At 38.1% G+C, this 23,021-nt stretch overlaps 1 protein-coding gene across 5 annotated transcripts in view; it reads left to right on the top strand.

Moving 5' to 3' along the window:
• Positions 1-23,021, top strand: part of KDM6A (lysine demethylase 6A) — a 209,666-nt gene that overhangs the window by 140,611 nt on the left and 46,034 nt on the right. For 2 of the 5 annotated variants that reach the window (XM_039251920.1, XM_039251924.1), the window contains 8 exons: positions 6,335-6,428; positions 9,349-9,475; positions 15,533-15,631; positions 15,765-15,984; positions 16,544-16,678; positions 17,130-17,285; positions 17,847-17,942; positions 19,689-20,084. In XM_039251920.1, the coding sequence (XP_039107851.1) occupies positions 6,335-6,428; positions 9,349-9,475; positions 15,533-15,631; positions 15,765-15,984; positions 16,544-16,678; positions 17,130-17,285; positions 17,847-17,942; positions 19,689-20,084 (1,323 nt within the window). The remainder of the gene's footprint in view (positions 1-6,334; positions 6,429-9,348; positions 9,476-15,532; positions 15,632-15,764; positions 15,985-16,543; positions 16,679-17,129; positions 17,286-17,846; positions 17,943-19,688; positions 20,085-23,021) is intronic. The other 3 variants (XM_039251921.1, XM_039251922.1, XM_039251923.1) reach the window with 3 other exon arrangements.

Genomic DNA, 23,021 nt, shown 5'->3' with positions numbered 1-23,021 from the left:
GAATATCGTAGAAAGAATAGGAATACATCCAGGTACATAGAGAAATCAAGTGTTTCAGAAAGGTAATACCTTAAATTTCGGGGACTGTGGTGGGTTTATTCATAAATGGTTCAGGGACAACTAGGTAGCCATTTGTAAAAATATAAAATTAGACCCATGACTCAAGCTATTAAAAAAAAGAAACTAGAAATGAATTAGGGTCAAATGTAAAACATTTTGTACAAGTAAGTACTAAAAGTAAATGTGAACTGTTCTTCAACCTTGATTTTGGAAAAGGCTTTCTAACTATGGCCATTCTTTTCGTTTTCTCTGAATTCTGAGCCAGTTTGAACACTATAAAAATAATTTCTGCACGACAAAATAATCTCATAAATTTCAGGGACACCTAGAAACTAGGAGAGAATGTTTGCAACATATGCCATGGACAGAGGACTAATACTCCTAATATATAACAAGTTTAAAATTGGAAGGACAAAGGAATGAAAACCCAGTAGGAAAATGGGGAAAAGACATGAACAGACATTTCACAGAAAACCTATAACAAGGCTGTTAAACATATGGAAAAGTGGTCAGATTTGCTCAGAGAAATGCAGATTAAAGCAACACTGAAATATAATTCTCACATATGAGATTGGCAAAAATCGTAAGTGCCTGTGGGGAAACAGGCGCTCTCCTGCATTGTGATAACACAAACTGGTAGGACCCATCTGGAACAGAATTTGGCAATCTAACAAAGCTGTATATATACACTTTTTTAAAAATCTTTTTTTTCCCTTATATAGTCTATGGTCAAGTTGGTTTCCATATAACACCCAGTGCTCATCCGCACAAGTGCCCTCCTCCGTGCCCATCTCCCCCTTCCCCACCCCCCCACCCCATCAGGGCTCAGTTTGTTCTCAGCATTCAAGAGTCTCTCATGGTTTGCCTCCCTCCCTCTCCCCCACTATTTCCCCCCTTCTTCTCCCCACTCTGACCAGCGTGAGGTGGTATCTCAATGTGGTTTTGATTTGTATTTCCCTGATGATGAGGGACGCTGAGTATATGCACTTTTGGACTCAGCCTCATATCTAGGAATCCACCTTTAAAATATACCTCCAAAACTCTGAAAATACATAGGCACAAGGATATTCATTGGAGCATTGTTTGTAATAACAAAATAATGGAAACAGCTCAGATGTCCATTCATAGGAGAGTGTTTGTATAAATTTTGGTACATTCGGATAGTGGCGTTGCATGTAGAAAAGCATGAGGAAGAACTGTGTGGATCACTACATGGTGTCATTTCCAGAATATACTACTGTGTGGAAAAAAAATGAAAAGTGTAAAAGAGTATAATTTACAACTCTGTGAAAGAAAATACACATATGTGAAGCAAAGTATACATGTGCCCTTTGTGCAGAAGTAATACTGAATGGATAAACGAGAAACAAATGAGATTGGTTACCTACTGGAAGTGGTTGTGAATGGGGTAGTAGAGATGAGGAGGAAGTGGAACTTCTCAAGTATGTACTTTTTATATAGCTCTAACTCTTAGAACCTGGTGATGTTTCTCATACCCCAAAATTAGTCGAATAATTGAGACCAACCAGATGTGAGTTAGCCCAAAATAGGATGCAGGCAGAAGCAAATAAGACTAACTAATGAATAGCACAAGTTTAGTGAAGGGGGTGGAGATGAAAAGACCTAACCTAAGTAACTTTAGAGAATAGTATTTTGACTGTAGTGTAAAGCTGGAGACAGGAGCTGTAAACAAATCCCGTACCACAATTACTTTCTCACAGTGGTATGCATTAGGAGTTCTGTAACACTTTTATGTAAATATTAGGAATAAGTAAACATAATGTGGATAACGAGAGCCAGTTTTTTTACTGTCAGAACTTACAAATAAGGAGAGGAAAGGCAAGACTGAACTCTGGTGTTAGGTTGTAATCGGAGGTAACAGTATGACTATATGGTTATTGATGAGTATAGATAGTTGGATAGAAATGCAGGCGCGCGCGTGTGTACATAAATATATTTTCTAGTTCTACCTGCTGTGGAGGCATGGAGGAAATGACCCATCTTAGTGTGACTACAGTAACACCCAGATCTTTGTTTCTAAATATTATTCTTAAATAAAAGGAGCCAGAGATTCTTGGGGAGAAGTGGACAATTCCAGGGTTTAGGCAAAGAAATTACAAGATGAGCTCTAGAAATGTTTTATGGTGGCAAAAAGTAAGGACATGCTCCAAAAATGATGGGGGCGTGTGGAAAGAGCACAGGAGTCAACTTAAGGGGATGGGGTTCCTAATCAGCAAATCTGATACAAGTTTATAAACTAATTATAATAATGAGATACAGGATATAGAATAAAATATATTAGTTCATGCTAAAGTGAATAATTCTATATAAATGGAAGTAAATGAATTTGTTTATGTATATTTGATTTCATTTGTATTTAGAAATAGAAGTTGAAAATAAATGGAAAAAGAGGGACACTTTTTTTTTTATGTTTAATTTTGAGACAGTGGGTGAGGGAAAGCGCGAACGGGGGAGGGGCAGAGAGACAAGAAGATACAGGATCCGAAGCAGGCCCCAGGCTCTGAGCTGTCAGCATTGCTCGAACTCATGAACCTGGAGATCGTGACCTGAGCCAAAGTCCAGCACTTAACTGACTGAGCCACCCAGGTGCCCCGGGACACTTTTTATTGTAGAATTTCAGTTAATTAGTGAATGAGGAATGATGATTGTCTTTTCACAAGGTACGTACTGATTTCAAAGGGACATTCTTCAAAGTAACTAACTAGCTAGTACCTTTTGTAAGTGTTAAGGTACTGAAAATCAAAAACAGAGGATCTGTCCCAGATGGGAGGACAGCGAGGAGACATGCTACCTGAACATAGTATGGGGTCTTGGATTATATTTTGGGCCAGGAAAAGGACAGTAATGGGAAAGTTGATGAAATTAGAATACATTATATAGTCAGTAGTATTTTATTATTGTTACTTCTGTCAGTCTTTTCATGTATTTTGAAGCTGTTATCGTTACATCATCCTGATGTATTAGTCCTTTATCATTATGAACTATTCTTTTTTATCTCTGGCCATAATATTTGCCTTGAAGCCTGCTTTGATCTGAATTTGGTCACTTCAGCTTTCTAATGCTTAGTGTTTGCGTGGTACCTTTTTCATCTTTTTATTTCAACCTTCTTGTGTCTTTATATGTAAAGTCCATCTCTTAATAGCATATTTTTTACTCTTTTCTAAATCTTTTCTGGACATGTTTGTTTGGAATGTCTGGTCCATTGTATTTAATTTGGCTGTCGTTTTTGTCGTATCTTTTGTGTTTATTGTTTTTTTCCTGCTGTTTTCAAAGTTTTCTTCCCATTTGGGTTTTAAAAATTTGACTCTGAATTTTTTCTTCTTATTTATAAGAAGCCCAGGGATTATTTTTTTTTCTTATTTATACCACTTATGATTTTCTTAGTCTTTTGGATATAGTATTTGATGTCTCATCAGTTCTGGAAAGCTCTCAGCCATTATTATATCCTGTCTTTTCTACCCTATTCCTGTCTTCTTGAACTCCAATTACATCATGTACAAAGTCTCCAATCTGCTATTCAATCTATCCAGTGATTTTTTTTGTTTAATTTCGGATATTTTTCAGTGTTAGGATTTCTTTTTGTTTTTTTCTGTGCTCTAATTTCCTGCCTATTCAGGCATTAATGGTTATATTTTCCTTATTATCTGTGAACATTGTTAAAATATTGTTAAAATAGCTGCTTTAAAAGTATTTGCAAATTTCATCATCTGAGTAATGTCATGGCTGGTTTTCAGTAATTTCCTTTTTTTTTTTTTTTTAAATTTTTAAAATGTTTTTATTTATTTTCTTTTGAACATGGATAAAAATTTTCCTGATTCTTCAGAAGTCTGGTAATTTTATCCTGGATATCCCGAATAATACATTATGGAGTGACCTTGTTATAGTTTTCTGAAAATTGATGTTTTTGTTTTTTATTAGCCAGTTAATCGTGCTCAGATCACACTCTAAACTTGGTCACTGCTGTAGTGGCCAGTGGCGGAAGTCTCTGGTTCTTTCAGGCTGCTGGACATCTGCTGTGTTCATGCATATTTAGCAGTCAGCAAGAGAGTTGGGCAGGGTGTAACTGCAGAATTCAGTGTTCTCTTTCTTTCACTCTCTCCTTCCTAGGATTTCTCCTCTCGCTTCCCGCTTTGGTGATAGCTTCCAAGTGTCTCCTCTGATTTTTCGGACTACTAAGATGGCCAATTTCTTTCTGCCTTCTAGCTAAGGTACCAATTAGGGCCTTCCTTCAGATGGAAATCCTAGTAAGAGATAGTGGCACTCATCCAGTGCCATGCCCTTTTTCTAAGTGTCAATCTCTCTGGTTTCAGCCCGAGTTTGGTTTCTCTCTAGGCTTTCTGATAGCTGACTATTGTTTTATCCAGAACTTAAAGCTGTCTGTGAAAGAACTACTCCAGCATCACCAGAGGCAAGACTTTACTAAACATCTTTAAAGAGAAACTCATCTTGCTTTTCATACGCCATATATAATTACTACTTAATGTTCTAGTGTAAGCATCTGTCGTATTTTATGTTTTCACTCCCTGGCGACATGGACCTAGGTTGTCCCTCAGTTCCTGATACTATGAAACAGTACCATTTAGAACATTACCTGCGGAAAGGTTTCTTTGGCATCTTTGTCCCAAGGGTAAGCCTGCTGGACTGTAGTGTATTTGCATACCAGTTTGCACAACCGGTCTCATGCGTGAATCTGCTTCCAGCTGGGCACACACGCACACCCCCAACTTTGGATTTACCCAACGTCCTTATGTTTGCCAGTCTGATGGGTAAATGGTGGTATCTCGTTTAAACTTGCATTTCTAGAGATACACACTTATTCACGTGTTTTTCACCTGTTCTGTGTTGATTTCTGTGTCCATTGCCTGATTTTCTGCTATGTTCTTCAGATCAGATCTTTTCTTTTCCTTATGATGTGTGTTGTTTTGGCCATGTCAGGTAAGTTCTTTATGGTCTCAAGGAAATATTCTCCTACAGTTTTTTTCTCTTATATACTTCTCTGCCAGTTTATGATATGAGGTAGAAATCCAACTTTGTTTCTCAGTATGATGCAACCAACTTTTTAAGTATGTTGTGGTTTTTGTTGTTGTTGTTAGTGTTTGGAAGTATGTTTTAGCATACCATTTGAAGGAATAACTTGGTCCTTGTATTGTCTAAATGACTTTTTGAGATCAGATTAATATTTAGGGGGGAACTAATTTAATGGATAAATAAAAGTTTATCTCAGTGGCCAATGCTTTCAGATCTTTCCTGTGTTGACATACGGTACTCACATAGCTCCTTGTTTCCGCAGTTCTTTGCGTATCTCATTTGATCCTTAGAACAATGCCAGTATTAACTTTGTTTTATTGATGTTGAATCTTTAAGTGATTTGCCTAAGGCTTGTACAGCTACTTTCGTATTTCTACCTCCGTGTTTTGTTGTTGTTTTTGAGAATTTGTTTGCTCAGGCAGCTGTGTAGTATTGCTGATAATGAATAAAAGCCACTTCAAATCATTGTTCTGCTGAGTATGTTTTAAAGGTCATATTTATGAGATTCTCTTTTGTTGGCTTATCCCTTTTTTCTTCCCTCCCATTTTTCTTGGAGGAGTTGTCCTAAGCTCTATGACGGTAGCAGTAATGGGTTTCGGGCACACTCGTGCTTTTTGAAGAGAGGACTGTGCATAAGTGGTTTTATTTAGAAATTTGCTAATGGAACCTTAAACGTTGTGAACATTGTTAGACTATGGGAGGTTTCGGATCTTTAAAATCATAAATTTTTTCATAGGATATATATACCAGTAACTATCAACTTGGATTTTAACTGCTTTTGCACTTAGATTTTTTTAAAGCATTTTTGGCATATGCTCTGTTTTTAATAATTTGCCTGGGAAGTTGGTGTCTCTGGGCAGGTCATGCACTTGGAGGTCAAATACTTAACTTGCTTCATCAGTTCTCCTAAATAAAGTTGAAATTACCTGTTATTAAATAAGTTGAGATTATTTTAACAATTGAGATTTGGCTGATTCTTAAAAGGGCCTTTTTAATACTTTATCGTATTGAATGTCTTACTGGTGTTAATTACTCTGAAACCTGGCCTGCCCACAACTCTCCGGTGTTAAAGGAACACTCGGTAATGGCGCTAGCCTGTTTTCTTGCGGTTGGCTTAAGAAATAGGCTAAAGTATCGGTATTATATAGTAAATCTTAATATGTGAGCAAATTCTTTAAAGATAATGCTTTTATTTTTCTTTAAATCCCTTTTTTCTGCTTTTTAGAGGAAGTATCATTCTGCAAAGGAAGCTTATGAACAACTTTTGCAGACGGAAAACCTTTCCGCACAAGTAAAGGCAACTGTCTTACAACAGTTAGGTATGTAATAGTGTACTATACATATTTCTCTTTGTGATTTTTACATGTCAGAGGTGGCAGCTCTGTGGCTCATGTATTCTCTGCTCTTTCCTTCCTTTACCCAGAGATGGTAGAATTAACCTGAACCCGGCATATTTCCCCTTTCAGCCAAGCATTGTCCCTCTCACAGTCCATCTCATGACGTTCTTCAGTGCAGCTAGTCTTTTTACTTTCTTAGAATTATTCTCTAGTACTTAACCCATGGGTGAGGGGGATTGAGTACTTCCTTTGTGCCTGATGTGCTTAGCACCGAATGAGGTTAAGGGATTTGTCTAAAATCACTTAGTGGTTGATGAGCTTGCTTTTTTAGACCTGTCGATAATATTAACTAAAACGTTTCATCTAAAAGTTGTGCAACATCTAATGGTATAGTTTTTGTACACATGTGGTTCTTTTCTCATGTTGAATAAATGTAGCCATTTGGATGTAATGTGTCACTCTGACCAAGAAGACCGTGATTGAGTTCTCCACATTTAATTTTGCTGCTTTGTTATTGAGTCGTGTTTCTTAGCTGTCTTTAGTGTTTGGGTCATCTCCCCCACCCCCAGCTTTTGTTTATTTGTTTTGGTCTGCGCAAATAATTCTTAATTTTTAACCGACATCGTAGTAAGTAATATGAGTGTTTTTGTACTATTTTTACCTAATTTTAAAATTATTTATTATGTTTTTAAATTTTTAACGTTTCTTATTTTTGAGAGAGACAGAGTGAGTGGGGGAGGGGCAGAGAGAGGAACACACAGAACCTGAATCAGGCTCCAGACTCTGAGCCATCAGCACAGAGCACAACGCAGGGCTCGAACTCACAAACCGTGAGATCATGACCTGAGCTGAAGTCGGACACTCAACCAACTGAGCTACGCAGGCGCCCCTCAAATTATTTAAGCCTAGATTTTATAACTGATCTTCATGATATTGATGTGGATCATATGATTATATAAAATAAACACATTACCTTAATATAAAACTTTGTTTTTAGGTTTGTTTTAAATTTAATCTCTGGTTAGAATTTTACTTGAGTTATCCATACTTTTAGGGATTGTAGAGCTTTTTGAATATTGGTTTTTAATAAGTTTACAGAGTGTGTTTGAATAGTGTGTATTTATATCTTCAAATTAAAACAAATTTATTAGTATAGTAAAGAACGATTTTGTGTCATTTCTTAAGTAAAAAGAACAAAGTGATGCCTTTAGCATAAGACAGCTTACTCATTCAGCTCATATTTGAATATGAACTGTTTTTTTAATCCACACTATTGATAATTAAGTTTTTGTGCAGTGAGGAATGCATCAGTAGTAAAAATTCACACAGCTTTTAAATTTAAGAAATAAATTGAAATAGTTTTGGTTCAGTTATGTCTGAATCACTTGTTGTCTTTGGCATTGGCTTACCCTATTTCAGAGTATAGAAGTCTAATAAACGTTTCATGCTGTTGAAAGGAAAAACACTTCTCCTAATTAAGTCTAATTTATGCCTGCATATCAATCCTTCCTCCTTGCTTGTCACTGCTGCTTGAGCAGCTCCTTTTAGAGCTTGTTTCTCTAGGTTCCATTCTTACTAGTAATAGCGGGAGATAAGAGGAACAGGTGAATCAAAGTATATGTGTTATTGACATGTATTTCCATAAAACATAGTCATGCAGTCTCCTTGAAATACATTTTGGAGCACAGCAACTATAATACATGTCAGAAAATAAGGGTCCTTATTTGTTATGTATAATATGGACTATACGCAAAGAACAAAGCTGATTTTGTGCACTTGAAATGATCCACAGCTGAAGTATGATCTCCCCAGCAAATTAAACCAAATTAGTCCTGTGCTATCTTAAAGGTTTTGGAATACAGTATTGCATGATCCAGTCTTTTGATTGCTCACATAGCTATTTATTTATTTAATAAAAGTGTGCACATTTAAGGTGTACAACATGATCTGGTATACATCATGAAATGATTAGTATTGTGAAGCTAATCAGCATCTCCATCTCCTCACATAGTTACTATCTGTGTGCGGTGGGAGCACCTGAAACATACTCTCTTAGCAATTTTCTGTTAGGTAGTATGGTTTTATTAACTATAGTCATTCTGCATTACTCTCTCGACTCACTCATTCTGCATAAGTGTAACTTGTACCCTTGGACCAGTTTCTCCCCATTTCCCCTACCTCCCCTTTCCTGGCAACCATCCTTCTACTCTCTGCTTCTGTGTATTCAACTTTTTGAGATTATGCACTATTTAAATTTATTTGTTAAACATTTGTGGTATCCATTTTATACCATTCTTATTTGCACCATTTGAATATACTTAGACTTGGGTTTTATTTTTAAGCAATTGTCAAACGCTTTACAGTTTTTATTTTAGATAAGTTGTTAATATATGTGGCCATTCCCAGTGAGGTAGGGTTATATGTGTGTGTTATACTCCGAGCTATCATTGATTAAATAGTCTCATATTTACTCCTTGGAAATAAGCAATGGGTTAATAGACTGTCTTCGAGAGTCTTAAAATGCACATAAAATTTTACATGGAGCAGTGAATAGGATTGAACATTTTTATATTCTTTGTTTCATAACTTGGAATGTTTTCAAATACCAAAATTAGAAAAGAGGAACTGTAGTTTGTAATCTAAGTGTTAAGTCAGTGCTTAAAATCATTTTGGTTTCTCTGGAATAAAGTTCTTTATAGGTTGAACTGTACCTCCCATGAGAAACAGACTTCCTTATGGTCAGAATTGGCAGTTCTAAATTTTGGGGATGTGTATGCCAAACTAAATGAATAAATTGGGGAAAAAAAAGAGTATTTTTATTTATGTGTTTTCTGTTTGGTATTCATAAAAACCGAAGAACAATGAAGTCATGTAGGTAAATATTGTTCATCATTTACTGTAGGTTGGATGCATCACACTGTGGATCTTCTGGGAGATAAAGCCACCAAGGAAAGCTATGCTATTCAGTATCTCCAGAAGTCCTTGGAAGCAGACCCTAATTCTGGCCAGTCCTGGTATTTCCTCGGAAGGTGAGACTTCTCAGACGCTGACATTCTGCTCTTGTGTATTCCAGCTAAGAGATTGGAATTCTGAGCTAAAATGTTTGTTTATATTTATAACCTGATTAGTATATTTCCCTCTCTCGATATATTATCACAAAGATTGCTGGAAAGTTAAAGTTTCTGAGTGCAGTAGTTTTCTCTGCATAATCTGGTCTGCCGGGACATTTCTTACTTTGCTTGTTGGTTTTCATTTGACTTGAATTATTGCTGGTTTTTAAAAAGACTTATCGCATAGTAATTCTTCATTCTAGTACCAAAATGCCTTTCCTTCTGATTTCTGGTATTTTTTTTTTTATATGCCTGTTAAATAGAACAGAATTAATTTTTCATTTTGCCTGGTGACCACCGGTAGCCAATGGAACCTGGCTATTTGTAATTTTGATTAATGATACATACATTAGAATGGACATATTTGATTAATAGTAGGTCTCAAATCAGTTCTACTTGAAATCTCACAGTGAGAAAGTGGATACATTATTATTGGATTTGTTGGAAAGGAGAAGTGACATAATAATGAAAATAGTGTTCTGCAAGTCTCTAAACTTTTCTCTGTACTTTAAAATGCCTAAATTGTGCTCATTGGTTATCTGAAATATACCTTGGGTATATGTATCAGATTATATTTTTGGACCATTGTTAGATTGTATTTTGGTTCCTAACTGGTTTTAGCTTTTGCAGCATGGTGGAAAGATCCATGGACTAGCAGCTGGGAGACTAGATTCAGGTCTTGGCTAGGCTACTGTAGAATCATGAATGATACACGTTACAACTTTTTGATGCTTCCGATTTCTTTTAACCTTTTAAATAAGAGAATTATATTAGGTCAGTGGTTTTCATTAGGGGCTGTTTTGTCCCATAAGGGACATTTTATAATGTCTGGAGACACTTGGTTAGATTACAACCGTGGGGAGCGCCGCAAGCAATCTAGTGGGACAACCTCTCCGACAAAAGATTAACTGACCCAAAATGTTGGTAGTGCTGAGGTTGAGAAACCCTCGTTTTAGATTATCTGTTAGGTGTCTTCTTACCCTAAAGGTTTCAATTTTATGATTTCTTTTGAAATTATTCTATTTGGCTTTAATTTTAAACTCTTTGAATGAATTTGCCACGTAATCCCATTAAGTTTTAGTATTTTGTATGGTTTCACTTTTCCTTTAAATTTAGCAAAGTGTGTTTGTATGAGATGGAGTAACATTAAGGTTTTTTTTTTTTTTTTTTTTTTTTAAGAGATGTTTGATTAGTCATTAATAATGTACCACAAGGGTTGGCAAGGAAAGTACCTCTTTTTAGGAGAAATTTTCTAATACCTTCCAAGTCTATAAAATCATCTAATTGGGTTGCTCCCTGGTAAAGCTTAAGAGTCCAAACTTTGTCTTTCTCTTTCCCGGAAGATGTTTGGGGCCAGAGACCAGAACTTGCCATCTTTGTATATTGCCACAGAGTGGCTGTTTGGTACACAGAGTAAAAGAGCTAACTGAACGCTGTTTGCCTTCCGGGCCAGCGCCATTGCCGCTGGTCAGTGTTGCACAGCGGGACACTTCGTACACGGACCGGACAGGAGGGCTGGTGCCGGGAAGTGGGGCCTGCCTGGTCTTCATCTCTCGGGTTAGCGGTTACATACGGACATTTCTTTTCATACAGGTTAAAAGGCATGTGTACTAGCAGTTATTTTCCTTTAAACCTGAGATAAAGCATAGTAGTTTAATATGATACGATAGCACTGATATCTTACTTTAAAAAAAAAAAAAAAAAGAATCCTAGGCATCGGAACATCTAAGATTCTGTTTTAGTAAGGCTGTAATTTTCACCTCAGTGAGCAGTATTCCACAGGAGGGTTTTTTTTTTTTTTTTTTTAAATTCACTGATTTTACATGTTAAGCCACTGAGATGCTTTTCTTTGAATCTTTTCAAGTAAAATTTTCCAAATACACAACATGCCTTACTTATTTCCCAAAGAAAGAATGCCTAGCACAGTTTAACTTGTTTTGGAGTTCAAGATTATCATGTTAGATGTCATTTATTTGTGTGTTTGTTTGTTGAGAGAGAAAGAGAGAGAGAAAGGGTACAAGTGAGCGAGGGGCAGAGGGAAAGATAGTATCCCAGGAGGGGCAGAGAGAGAGAGAAATGGGGCTCACCCGATGTGGGGCTCAGGCTCATGAACTGTGAGGTCCTGAGCTGAAGTCAGATGCTTAACAACCGCGCCACTGGGTGCCCGTTGTTCATTATTTTTTATTCTTAAAAACATAATTTGACAATTATTTTAGACTTTTTAAAATTATGTTTTTTGACCTCCTTTCACTGCCTTCTAATGTGTTGCTTCCAATCTGTTTTGTTGTGAGAAAATCTTTAAGAAGTTATTAAAGCTACATGTACCCCAATGTTCATAGCAGCACTCTCCGCAATAGCTAAAACATGGAAAGAGCCTAAGTGTCCATCAACAGATGAATGGATCAAGAAGATGTGGTTTATCTATACCATGGAATACTCCATGGCAATGAGAAACCATGAAATCTGGCCATGTGTAGCAACATGGATGGACCTTGAGGGTGTTATGCTGAGCGAAATAAGTCAGGCAGAGAAGGACAAATATCATATGTTTGCACGTATAGGAGGATTAGGAGGAACTTGATGGAGGAACAAGGGGGAGAAAAAGGGCGGAAATGGTGGGGGAAAGGGAGAGAGGCAAACCATGAGAGACTCTTGAATGCTGACAAAAACTGAGGACTGATGGATGTGGGGGGGAGGGGGGGATAGGCATGGAGGAGGGCACTTGTGGGGATGAGCACTGAGTGTTATGTGGAAACTAATTTGACAATAAACTATTTGTAAAAAAAAAAAAAAAAAAAAAAGAAGAAGAAGTTATTAAAGCTCCAGGGCGCCTGGGGGTGGTTCAGTCGGTTAAGCGCCTAACTTCGGCTCAGGTCACGATCTCATGGTTCGTGGGTTCGAGCCCCTGTAGGGCTCTGTGCTGACAGCTCAGAGCCTGGAACCTGCTTCAGATTCTATATCTCCCCCTCTCTCTGCCCCTCCCCTACTTGCGCTCCATCTCTCTCTCTCTCTCTCTCTCTCAAAAGTGAATAAACATTAAAAAAATTTCCATAAAGTTATTAAAGCTCTGAATGAAGCCCTCAATTGTCAGTAAGCAGCTTTGGGATTTGATGACCCTAATATTTCTAAGGCTTTTTATTACTTATCTTCGCATTCAGGTCTGTGTTGAAGATGTCATTTGGCATGTGTATATCATAATAAAAGTGTAATGTGGTAATGCTCTTATAGTAGTACTGGCAGTATCACATAACTGTAGAGTCTTAGAACTAGGAGGGATCAGGGAGGTCACCTGCTTTACTCTGTAAACCCTGTCATTTTACAGATGTAGAAAGTGAGTTCAGAGGAGTGAAATGGTTTATCTAAGGTTACAGTCACCCAGGTAACTAAATCAGAACAGGAACTAGAGCCTAGGTTCACTCATTGCTTTTTCAAAGACACAAGGCTATCTCAGGAGAACTTTGTTAAGTTTTATTAGAGGGAAAGTGGTTGGTGGTTGGACTGGGACATCTGTATTTGGGCACACTGGTTTCCTACTTTCACTTTGTAGGAATGGAATGTGAAAACATTGGTTTTGGGAATTACTGCTTATTCCTACCAGTGGTTAGGTAGATTTGTCTATAAATCCTGAGATTGGGCTTTGATTTAACAACAACAAACAGAACGTATTTTCTACTATCTGTTAAGCCTTCCCTTTCTTTGTGGTGTCTGTCCCTACTTGGCATTGTCCGAAGTTACTAACACACTTTGTAAAAGTTTGCAGGTGCTCTCTGACATTGCCTTCTCTATCTCAGTCACTGACTTTTCTTATTGCTCAATCCACAAGATTAGTGATTCCTTAGGCTTATTTTTACCTCTCCCTTGTAGGTGTCCTATATTCTTAAACCCTCTCTTCTATATGGATGAATTTCAAATCTAGATTTTCTCCATTTCAAGGTATTAAATTTCAGGACCACATCTCCTATTCTTTACCTAACATTATCCGTTTTACTGTTCTCATCTCCCGTCAAAGTATGCATATTTCAAAGCTCATTCATCATATTCTTTTCCAGACCAGCTCTTCTCCTTTTATTTTTGCTAATGATGTCACCATTTCTTTTTTAACTCTCTTTGGTCAGGCTTAAAATCTAAGTTATAGCCTCCCTGCTATCCCCTCATGAATATCTAATCAGTCAGTCACAAAGTCCTGACATATCTTTGGTTTATTATTTCTCCTTTCTTTTTCTTTCTTTCTACTTTCGTTATCCCCCCCCCCCCCCCATTTTGGCCTGTTCCAAGCCAGTGAATATAGCTGCCTTCTATTTTACTGTCCATCAGTTATTTTTCTTTGTTTATCTCTACACCTTGCTAGCAGATTAATATTCCTAAAAGGTGCTTTCATGGTGCCATTTCCCTTGTGAGACAAAAACTTCAGGGTAACCTCGGGCTGGATTTATAATTCTCTCCTCTTTGTGCTATCTTATATGCATTAAGTTTTGCTCGTACTGTTCAAACAACATTTTGAAATGCCCTCTTTCATCTTCTCTGTCTGAATCAGGGGTTCCCAGACTTTTGGATTACATGAGTCAGTAAAATTTCAAAGAATAATTATGAGGATCTAAATATAGTAAAAACATTTAAGATTTTTTTGCCATTTAGTTAGCCAGTAGTATTTCAAAATAAGTCAGTTACAGTATAAGTATTAATGGAAAACTTGTATATGTAAGTATATGTTGCTGTGTGTCTATTTTGTTTTCATGGCCAAATTGCTATATACTGGCTGATAATTGGGAATTACTGATCTAAACAATATGCCTCTATACCTATTCAGATTCCTTAGTGTTATGCTTCCTTTCTTGCTTTTCCTAAGTCCTGTAGTGTGTATTGTGGTGTCTTCTACCTTAAATTCTCAAACCAGTTCTTGTCTGTGCCAGACAGTTGATTTGGCATCATGACATTTGTAATGTGTCTTCAGTCCTCAACTAAATTGTAAGCTCCTTGAAGGCAGGGACTGGGTTTTGTTTCTTCTTTTTTCCTTAGCACCAAGCACTAAGAAGATAATTTCTGTATTTATAATTTCAGCTGCTGTTCTGTGTATCCATCAGATATATCTGCATTAAGAAGATAACAGGTTCCCCTCTCTCTCTCTCTCAAAATAAATAAATAAGTAAATAAACGTTTTAAAAATTTTAAGAAAAAAGGAGCGAGGGCGCCTGGGTGGCTCAGTCGGTTAAGCGTCCGATGTCAGCTCAGGTCATGACTTTGGAGTCTGTGAGTTGGAGCCCCGCGTCGGGCTCTGTGCTGACAGTTCAGAGCCTGGAGCCTGCTTCAGATTCTGTGTCTCCCTCTCTCTCTGCCCCTCTCCTACTCAGGCTCACTCGCTCGCGCACTCTTTCTCTCTCTCAGAAAATAAATAAACATTAAACAAAACAGAACAGGTCCTTGAAACCTTACGTGTCGTGAAATCTCTCACTCGCCTTACTGTACTGTTTTTGATAGTTAGCTTGATATTACCTGGGTCTTAATGTTTGTATTCTTTACAAATTACAGAATGGTTGACCTCAAGGTTATTATTTAGGAAAGGAGAATTAGAACCTGATTCATTAAGTCTTACCAGAATAGAATGGTTTTCTTGGTTTTTAGGTCTATATTCTTCCTGTATGTAAGCTATATAAATAGATCAAGCTATATAAGTGGAGTGGCAAGTGCATGTGTGCGCGCGTGTGTACACTTTCAGCTCTCAATATAATAGTGAAGTAATATGGCCTTTAGTTATTTTAGTATTGTTCATTAATGCAGCATGCTTGTATAGTTTATTGAATGGTTAATTATAATGTACATTATAATTATATATACGCATCTGCACACACACATTCACAGAAATATGTTCGCTCATTTGGACTTTTAATTTCCTTTGATATATGTACTCCTTTTTTTTAGCAAATGAATTAATCAGTATTAATGGAATTGTCTGGATTTTTTTTCCCCCTCCCCTCTCAGGTGCTATTCAAGTATTGGGAAAGTTCAGGATGCCTTTATATCTTACAGGCAGTCTATTGATAAATCAGAAGCAAGTGCAGATACATGGTGTTCAATAGGGTAAGACTTTATATACAAATAATGGTATTACACTTGATACATGACAGTTGTATATCACATATAATATGCTTGGTGAAGCTGAGTCGTTCTTCTTAGTTGACCCCCTTTTTCCCCCCTTAATTTCTCTTTCTAGCGTGCTATATCAGCAACAAAATCAGCCTATGGATGCTTTACAGGCTTATATTTGTGCTGTGCAATTGGACCATGGCCATGCCGCAGCCTGGATGGACCTAGGCACACTCTACGAATCCTGCAACCAGCCTCAGGATGCCATTAAATGCTACTTAAATGCAACCAGAAGCAAAAGTTGTAGTAATACCTCTGCACTTGCAGCACGAATTAAGTATTTACAGGTAAAACTTTTAAAAAACAGTTTTTTAAAGGCACATGTTTCCCCATGACACTCAGGCAGGAGGCGGGTGGCTGGAAAGTTTGTCTAGTTGTGTTTTGCTGTCTATAATTTGTTTCCATATTTTGTAAACATACCATAGCTTGTAATATTATTTTACTTTTCATTTTAAGTAAGATATGCAGTATTTTAAAAGATGCTCTTTTGCACATTTACTGTTGATGTATATTAATTTACATAATTTTTTCCTACGTACTGTCTACATTTTTAAGTTGTCATAGCATTTTAGAGAAAAGAACACAAACACTGTCTTTCACTCTTGCTTGGAGTTTCATGAGAAGACAGCTATGAGAACTTTGAAAACAGAGCTCAGCTTTGTTTGAATTCTCACAAAGGTCTATGTTCCGGTTACCCTCTTTATACTTAGTATCTTTCTGAAACCCCAAATTAAGAATCTATTTTCTTTTAAAAACAATTAGTTATAGCATTTAGGAAGATTTAGTGGACTTGCTCTTACTCAAGTAGGCTTGTGTTAAATTTGCTTTTTACATAATTTTTCCTAGGCTCAGTTGTGTAACCTTCCACAAGGTAGTCTACAGAATAAAACTAAATTACTTCCTAGTATTGAGGAGGCGTGGAGCCTACCAATCCCCGCAGAGCTTACCTCCAGGCAGGGTGCCATGAACACAGCACAGCAGGTGAGAAGTTGGGTTATGTTCTGCAGGTGCCCAGCTTTAAGGGTTCTTTTCAATCTGTAGTGGTCAAGCATATTTTACTAAGTACAGGAGGCTTTTATTAATGACAAAGCCTTTGGATTTAATTGTGAAGGGAATCTAGATCGAAACAAAACTCCCTCTGATACGGGAAGCAATTTTGGGGTGCCAGTTTAGAACCTTTGTGCATTTTCATGATTTTGAAGGAGATTTCTTAAAATAATGCTGCAGTGGTTTGTTTAATTTCGAAAGCAGTTTTTCAAAGGAAGGTACACATTCCTCCATTGATGATTCATTTGATTTTGATTTTCAATAATTGCCATCAGCGATGTCCACATAGCTTTGAAAAGTATGCAGTTTGTAAAGTTTTATAATTTGAAGGAATGAACTAAGAATATATAGAACCCTATTTTTGTCTTCCTTCTGTGATTCTTAGGCATGTAAACCTCATCATCCAAATACTGAACCTGTATTAGCCCTCAGTCAAACACCAATTTCACAGCAATCCTTGCCACTACACATGATTCCTTCTAGCCAAGTAGATGACCTGTCCAGTCCTGCCAAGAGGAAAAGAACATCTAGTCCAACAAAGGTATATATTTTAGAGAAATAGAAAATCACAGTCAAAAAGGAATCTCCCAACTGCCCTGAACTTGTGCAGTTTGACTATCTCCTGTCCTGTATTTTAAATCTGTGGACATCAAAAGAGTGAAAGGTTTGAGTTTTTCCATCCCAAATTCTTAGCATCATATTAAATACAGAAAGTAGGGTTCAATTTGCATTCATCAAATCATTTTATTCATCTCCCTGCCGTTAAGATCTCAACACACTTTTCATCATCACTTTCTACTGACATTGAGATAAATTTATTGCTGGATCTAGTGGACAGCGTGGTGTTTAGGTTAGCCATTTGGGCCATAGCTTAGGGGTGGGCCTTTTTGGGTGGCTGATTAAAGAATCAATATTTTTTTGAATTTATAATTTCCCAAATTTATTATGCATGTAAAATTATTTTTAAAAGAATTTAATGTCATAACAATTCTTTATATGTAAATATTCCAATTCATAGTCATTTGGCCTTCATTAGTCACTGTTGTTAACTCTGTGGATTTAACCAAATATTCTTTAATTTTCTTTTATCACTCTTCCTCAGAATACTTCTGATAATTGGAGTAGTGGCCATGCAGTGTCACATCCTCCAGTACAGCAGCAAGCTCATTCATGGTGTTTGACACCACAGAAATTACAGGTATGTAAGGTAGCGCTTCTGACACATTGTTTTGCCTCTTGAAAAGGAGTAGAAGAAGTAAGCTTTACATTTTTAAGTATTAATTCTTAAAGTTGAGTGGCAGTAAATCCAGTCAAATGCACTATAAGTAAAACAAACCCACGTTTATCAGAGTAATGGGATCATTAGTCCTGATTTTCACTTATTTTTGGTTTTATTTTTAAACAGGCAACATTCACATAGTTCACACCGCATCCGTATGGTTGTAGGCTCCACAGAGTAAATCCCTGCCCGCTGAGCTTTTAGCTTCTGCTCCTACTCACTTAGTTCTCCTTCTAACAGCCAGCCAGGGTTACCAGTTTACCTGTCTTTCCTGAGACATGTCAGGCCTGTACAAGGAAGCAGACCTGCATCCTCCTTCTCTGACATGTGACTCATTTTCTCCTTTTGTATACAAATGGCAGAATGCTCCGTATATTGCTTGTTAACAGTGTATTGTGTAGGCCTTTCCTTGTCGGGATGTAAAGAGCTTCTTTGTTCTTTTATGGCCATAGCACATTTCTTGATGTAGATGCACACCTTAAGCAGGCCGCTAATTTTGGAGAGTCAAGCCGTCTTGACACTTTTCCTATTCGAAACAGTGATGCTTTGAGTGTACTTGTCATAATGCATTTCTGAGCTTAATGAACTTTCTGTGTGGATACTGAAAAATAGAGTAGTAATAAGTAAAACGTTATGCCTGTGTGTCTCAAATATCACATTACAGTAAACCTCTTCCAATGAATGTTTATTTCTTAATTTCTCAAACTTCTTAAAGGACTTCATCTCAGGGTTAGTTGCTGTTGGTCAGGAATCAGTATCTTTGACTAGATAGCGGCTCCGAGTTGGTCCAGTCATTTCAGGACAAGGTTGCCTAGAATAGTGAGCTTGAGCTGGTTTCTTAGATATGTCTTTGACTGTATTCTCCTTTCTTCTTCTTCTTCTAGCACTTGGAACAGCTCCGTGCAAATAGAAATAACTTAAATCCAGCACAGAAACTGATGCTGGAACAGCTGGAAAGTCAGTTTGTCTTAATGCAACAACACCAAGTGTGTATAGCATTTTTTTTCCCCTAAGATTTGTTAGCGTTTTGAGTACTTTTATTGACTGAAACGTCATTTTAGAGCATGGTCATGCCTGCTTCTTTCTGCCAGTTTGTGGTGGAATTTAGTAATCTTGCTTCTTAAAATACTAATAATGGACAGAGAGTTTTAGGGAAAAAACAGCTATAAATTTAATTTTGAGCACAAGACTTGGTCTTTTGTTACTTATTTACATGCTGTTTTGCCTCTGTTCTGAGGGTTTATTTCTATTATTTAATGCTTAACAAGCTGTCTAAACCGAGACGGGGTTCTAGGACTTGCTGAGTTTGTAGGATCTGGCATATAAATGTAATAGAATGAAAATTGGAGAACCCTCATTTTGTGGTTGGGAAAAAGACCTGTAAGTTCCACAGTTTTCTTAATTTTCAGCTGCTTTTTTTTTTTTTCCCCATTACTAAAGGGATGTTTCTTAAAAATAAAACAGATTTCTGCTTTTCTGAGGAAGCTAATCTCTAAGTATGAACAAACACAGTTTCTTGTTTTTTAAAAAGTGTGTATTTTTCAGCCTAGAGAAATGAAATGTTAGGGTAAGATCAGCGATTACCCGGTGATACACCTTCGCATTTTGGTTCTCTACCTTCTGGCCCACACAAAGAGCATTCATTTTTCATTCGCTTTTTGACAGATGAGACAAACAGGAGTTGCACAGGTACGATCTACTGGGATTCCTAACGGGCCAACAGCTGACTCATCACTGCCTACAAACTCCGTCTCTGGCCAGCAGCCGCAGCTCGCTGTGACCAGAGTGCCTAGCGTCTCTCAGCCTGGAGTCCGCCCTGCCTGCCCTGGGCAACCTTTGGCCAACGGACCCTTTTCTACAGGCCACGTTCCCTGTAGCACATCAAGAACGCTGGGGAGTACAGACACTATATTGATAGGCAATAATCACATAACAGGAAGTGGAAGTAACGGAAACGTGCCTTACCTGCAGCGAAACGCACTCACTCTACCTCATAACCGCACAAACCTGACCAGCAGCGCAGAGGAGCCGTGGAAAAACCAACTATCTAACTCCACTCAGGTAATAGAAGAACCAGCTGCTTTGTTGGCTTCTCACATATTACTTCTCTTCTTTTTGGTTTTATGCATTTTGAGAGAAAAAGAAATAGGAGTTTGAGGAACTGTTTTTATGAGCATTTCATAGCACTATAATGTTATTAGCTACGTTTTGACTCCATATATATATGTATGTATGTATATATATATATATACATACATACACATATACATACATATATACACGAGCATACTCTTTTCCATTATAAAATTCTATACACGCTTGCATGCCCACGCACGTACACACACACAATCTTGGAAATTTCCAGAGGTAGAGAAAATAGATCATACAGCCCCCTAAAACTCACTGCTTCCATAGTTCATTTCGACATGTACTGCCTACCTAAGATCAGATGCTTAAGTGAATACGTTTTAGGTATTCACTGTGAAGGGAGGAAAAGACCATTAAAGAAGCAGGCACTGTAAATTACTCTGAAGTGTGACTTTGGTGAAAAGTGCTGTCACTGTCAGAGTACCTAGGGGGACACATAAACCAAGATGTTAGAGTTTCCAGGAATTGGAGAATTTGGGAGGGGAGGGGGCTGGTAAAGTGTGCCTAGAGTATAGATAATGAGGAGGGAATGGTGAAATAGAGGCTGAGGAAGGTAGAGGAAGTTGCCTAATTTGTCTTTTTTTTTTTTTTTCCCCCCCCTTTAATGTTTATTTTTGAGATAGACCATGAGCAGGGGAGGGGCAGAGAGAGAGAGAAAGACAGAGACAGTCAGACAGAGTCTGAAGCCGGCTCCAGGCTCTGAGCTGACAGCACAGAGCCCGACACAGGGCTCTAGCCCACGAGCCATAAGATCATGACCTGAGCCGAAGTCAGACACGTAACCAACTCAGCTACCCGGGTGCTCTTCCTAATTTGTCTTAAAGGCAAAGTAGAGTCACTGAAGTTTTCAAAACAGAGTAATGGATTTCATGAATATTATTTCTGTCAAAGATATGTGCTATATTTCACTCAGTTCACTGTTAGACCTATAATTTCTAAGTTTTTACTTCTGAATATTTATGCACATCATTTTTCCTGTGTTTTGGATGGTTTCCATGGAGCGTGTGTTTCAAAATGGAGCTGAAGGGTCAAAGAGTAAGGATCTAAAAAATGTTGCCAACACACATTGCCAAATTACTTGTACTTTTCTTAGTAAGAAATATTTGACTTCTTGCTAGTTAGCCTTATACTATTGGTAAAACCAAAATAACTTCATTTTTCAAAGACTTTTAAGTTTATTCTTGAAGTACTATTCTCGGCGGGACCATCTTTTCTAGAACGATTAATAGTTTTATTTATTCTTAAATGTTGAGCACCTATTATGTCCATGTCCCATTCGAGGTTCTGGGGATACACCCGCCAGACACAAAAATCCCTTCATTCATGCAGGTAAAAAGGCAGTAAACAAATAAGCATTATATAGAGAGTATTAGGTAATGATATGATTAGTTCTCTGAAAACATGTATTAGAAAGGAGACCGGGGGCACCCTAGAGATTGGTGGTAGAGGATTCACAGTGATAGATAGGAAGGTCAGGGAGGGCTTCACTGGAAGATGACATTTGAATGAACACCTACCTGCAAGAGTTACAAGGTGACCTTGAAGTTATTTGCGGTGAGAGTGTTCCAGGTCTCAGGAGCGGCAAAGAGCGGTAGGACCTAAGGTGATAGGCGTGTGTTTTGCATTTTTTGAGGTAAGTCAAGGTGGCGAGGATGGCTGAGCAGGGCGAGCAAAGAGTGAGAGGGGAGGGAAGTGTGGTCCAGTTGGAAACAGGCTGGCTAAGTCATGTTCAACCTTGTAGGCCATTGTTTGTAAGGGTATTGGATTTTATGGAGTTAAATGGGAAACTGTAGGGGGTTTTAGAATGGAGGAATGGCATGATCTGACTTAGGTTTTAACTAGGTCCTCTCTGGTACTCTGTGGAGAGACTAAAGGAGGCAAAGGTAGAGATGATGTGACCGATTTGGAGATTATTGCTGTGATCCAGGTTAAGAGATGGTGGTGACTGGACCCACAATGGCAGCATTAGAAGCGGTCAGCTTTTGGGTTCATTTGGAAGGTAGAACTGGTAGGATTAGCTGGTAGAGTGGAGTGTGAGAGGGAGGAATAAAGCTAGCCTGGCCCAACTCGAGGGGTGGGTGAGTCTGGGTGAGAGTCCCTATGGGGTGGGAGTAGATGGAGGAAAGAACTCAGGACTGGGAGCTTTGGGGCATTCCAGTGTAATAGGCCAGGATATTGAAGAACTAGCAAAGAAGGCTTATAGAGGAGTGACCTGTGAGGTAGTAGGAGATCCAGGAGGATGTGAGTGATGGCCTGGAAGGCAAGTGAAGTAAGTGCGTCAAGGAGGAAAGCATGATCAAAGTGTAAATCAAACAGTGCTTCATGGATCTAGTAAGGTAAGGGCTGGGAATTGGCCATCCGAGGTATTTGGTGGCATTGCTGGGCCCTAAGGGGCACAGGCCAATCCACCCGACGACCATGACCTGGTTTTTTTTTGTTGTTTGTTTGTTTTTAATTTTGTTCTTTATGTTTTTATTTTATTTTTGAGAGAGAGAGAGAGAGAGAACAGCTGAGGGGCAGAGAGAGAGGGAGACACAGAATACGAAGCAGGCTCCAGGCTCTGCGCTGACTGACGTGGGGCTTGAACTCACAGACTGAAATCGTGACCTGAGCCGAAGTCACATGCTTAACCAGATGAGCCACCGAGGCGCCCCTTGTTTTTGTTTTTACAGCCCACAACTGAAGAATGGTTTTTGCATGCCAAAAAAATGTTTGTGACAGAGACTATATGGCCCACAAAGCCTAAAAAACTTGCTTTGTGACACTTGAGAATACATTTGCTGACATCTTTGTGGCCTGGTGGGGGCAAAAGCCTGATTGAGGTTGGCTTCAACATAAACGGGAAAGAGA

The sequence above is a fragment of the Hyaena hyaena genome, unplaced genomic scaffold (genome assembly GCF_003009895.1).
Source record: "Hyaena hyaena isolate Hyena2069 unplaced genomic scaffold, ASM300989v1 scaffold_402, whole genome shotgun sequence".
In the NCBI taxonomy this organism is placed as follows: Eukaryota; Metazoa; Chordata; class Mammalia; order Carnivora; family Hyaenidae; genus Hyaena; species Hyaena hyaena.
Note: the sequence above shows the minus strand (reverse complement) of the source record. Positions and strands in the feature narration are given on the sequence as shown.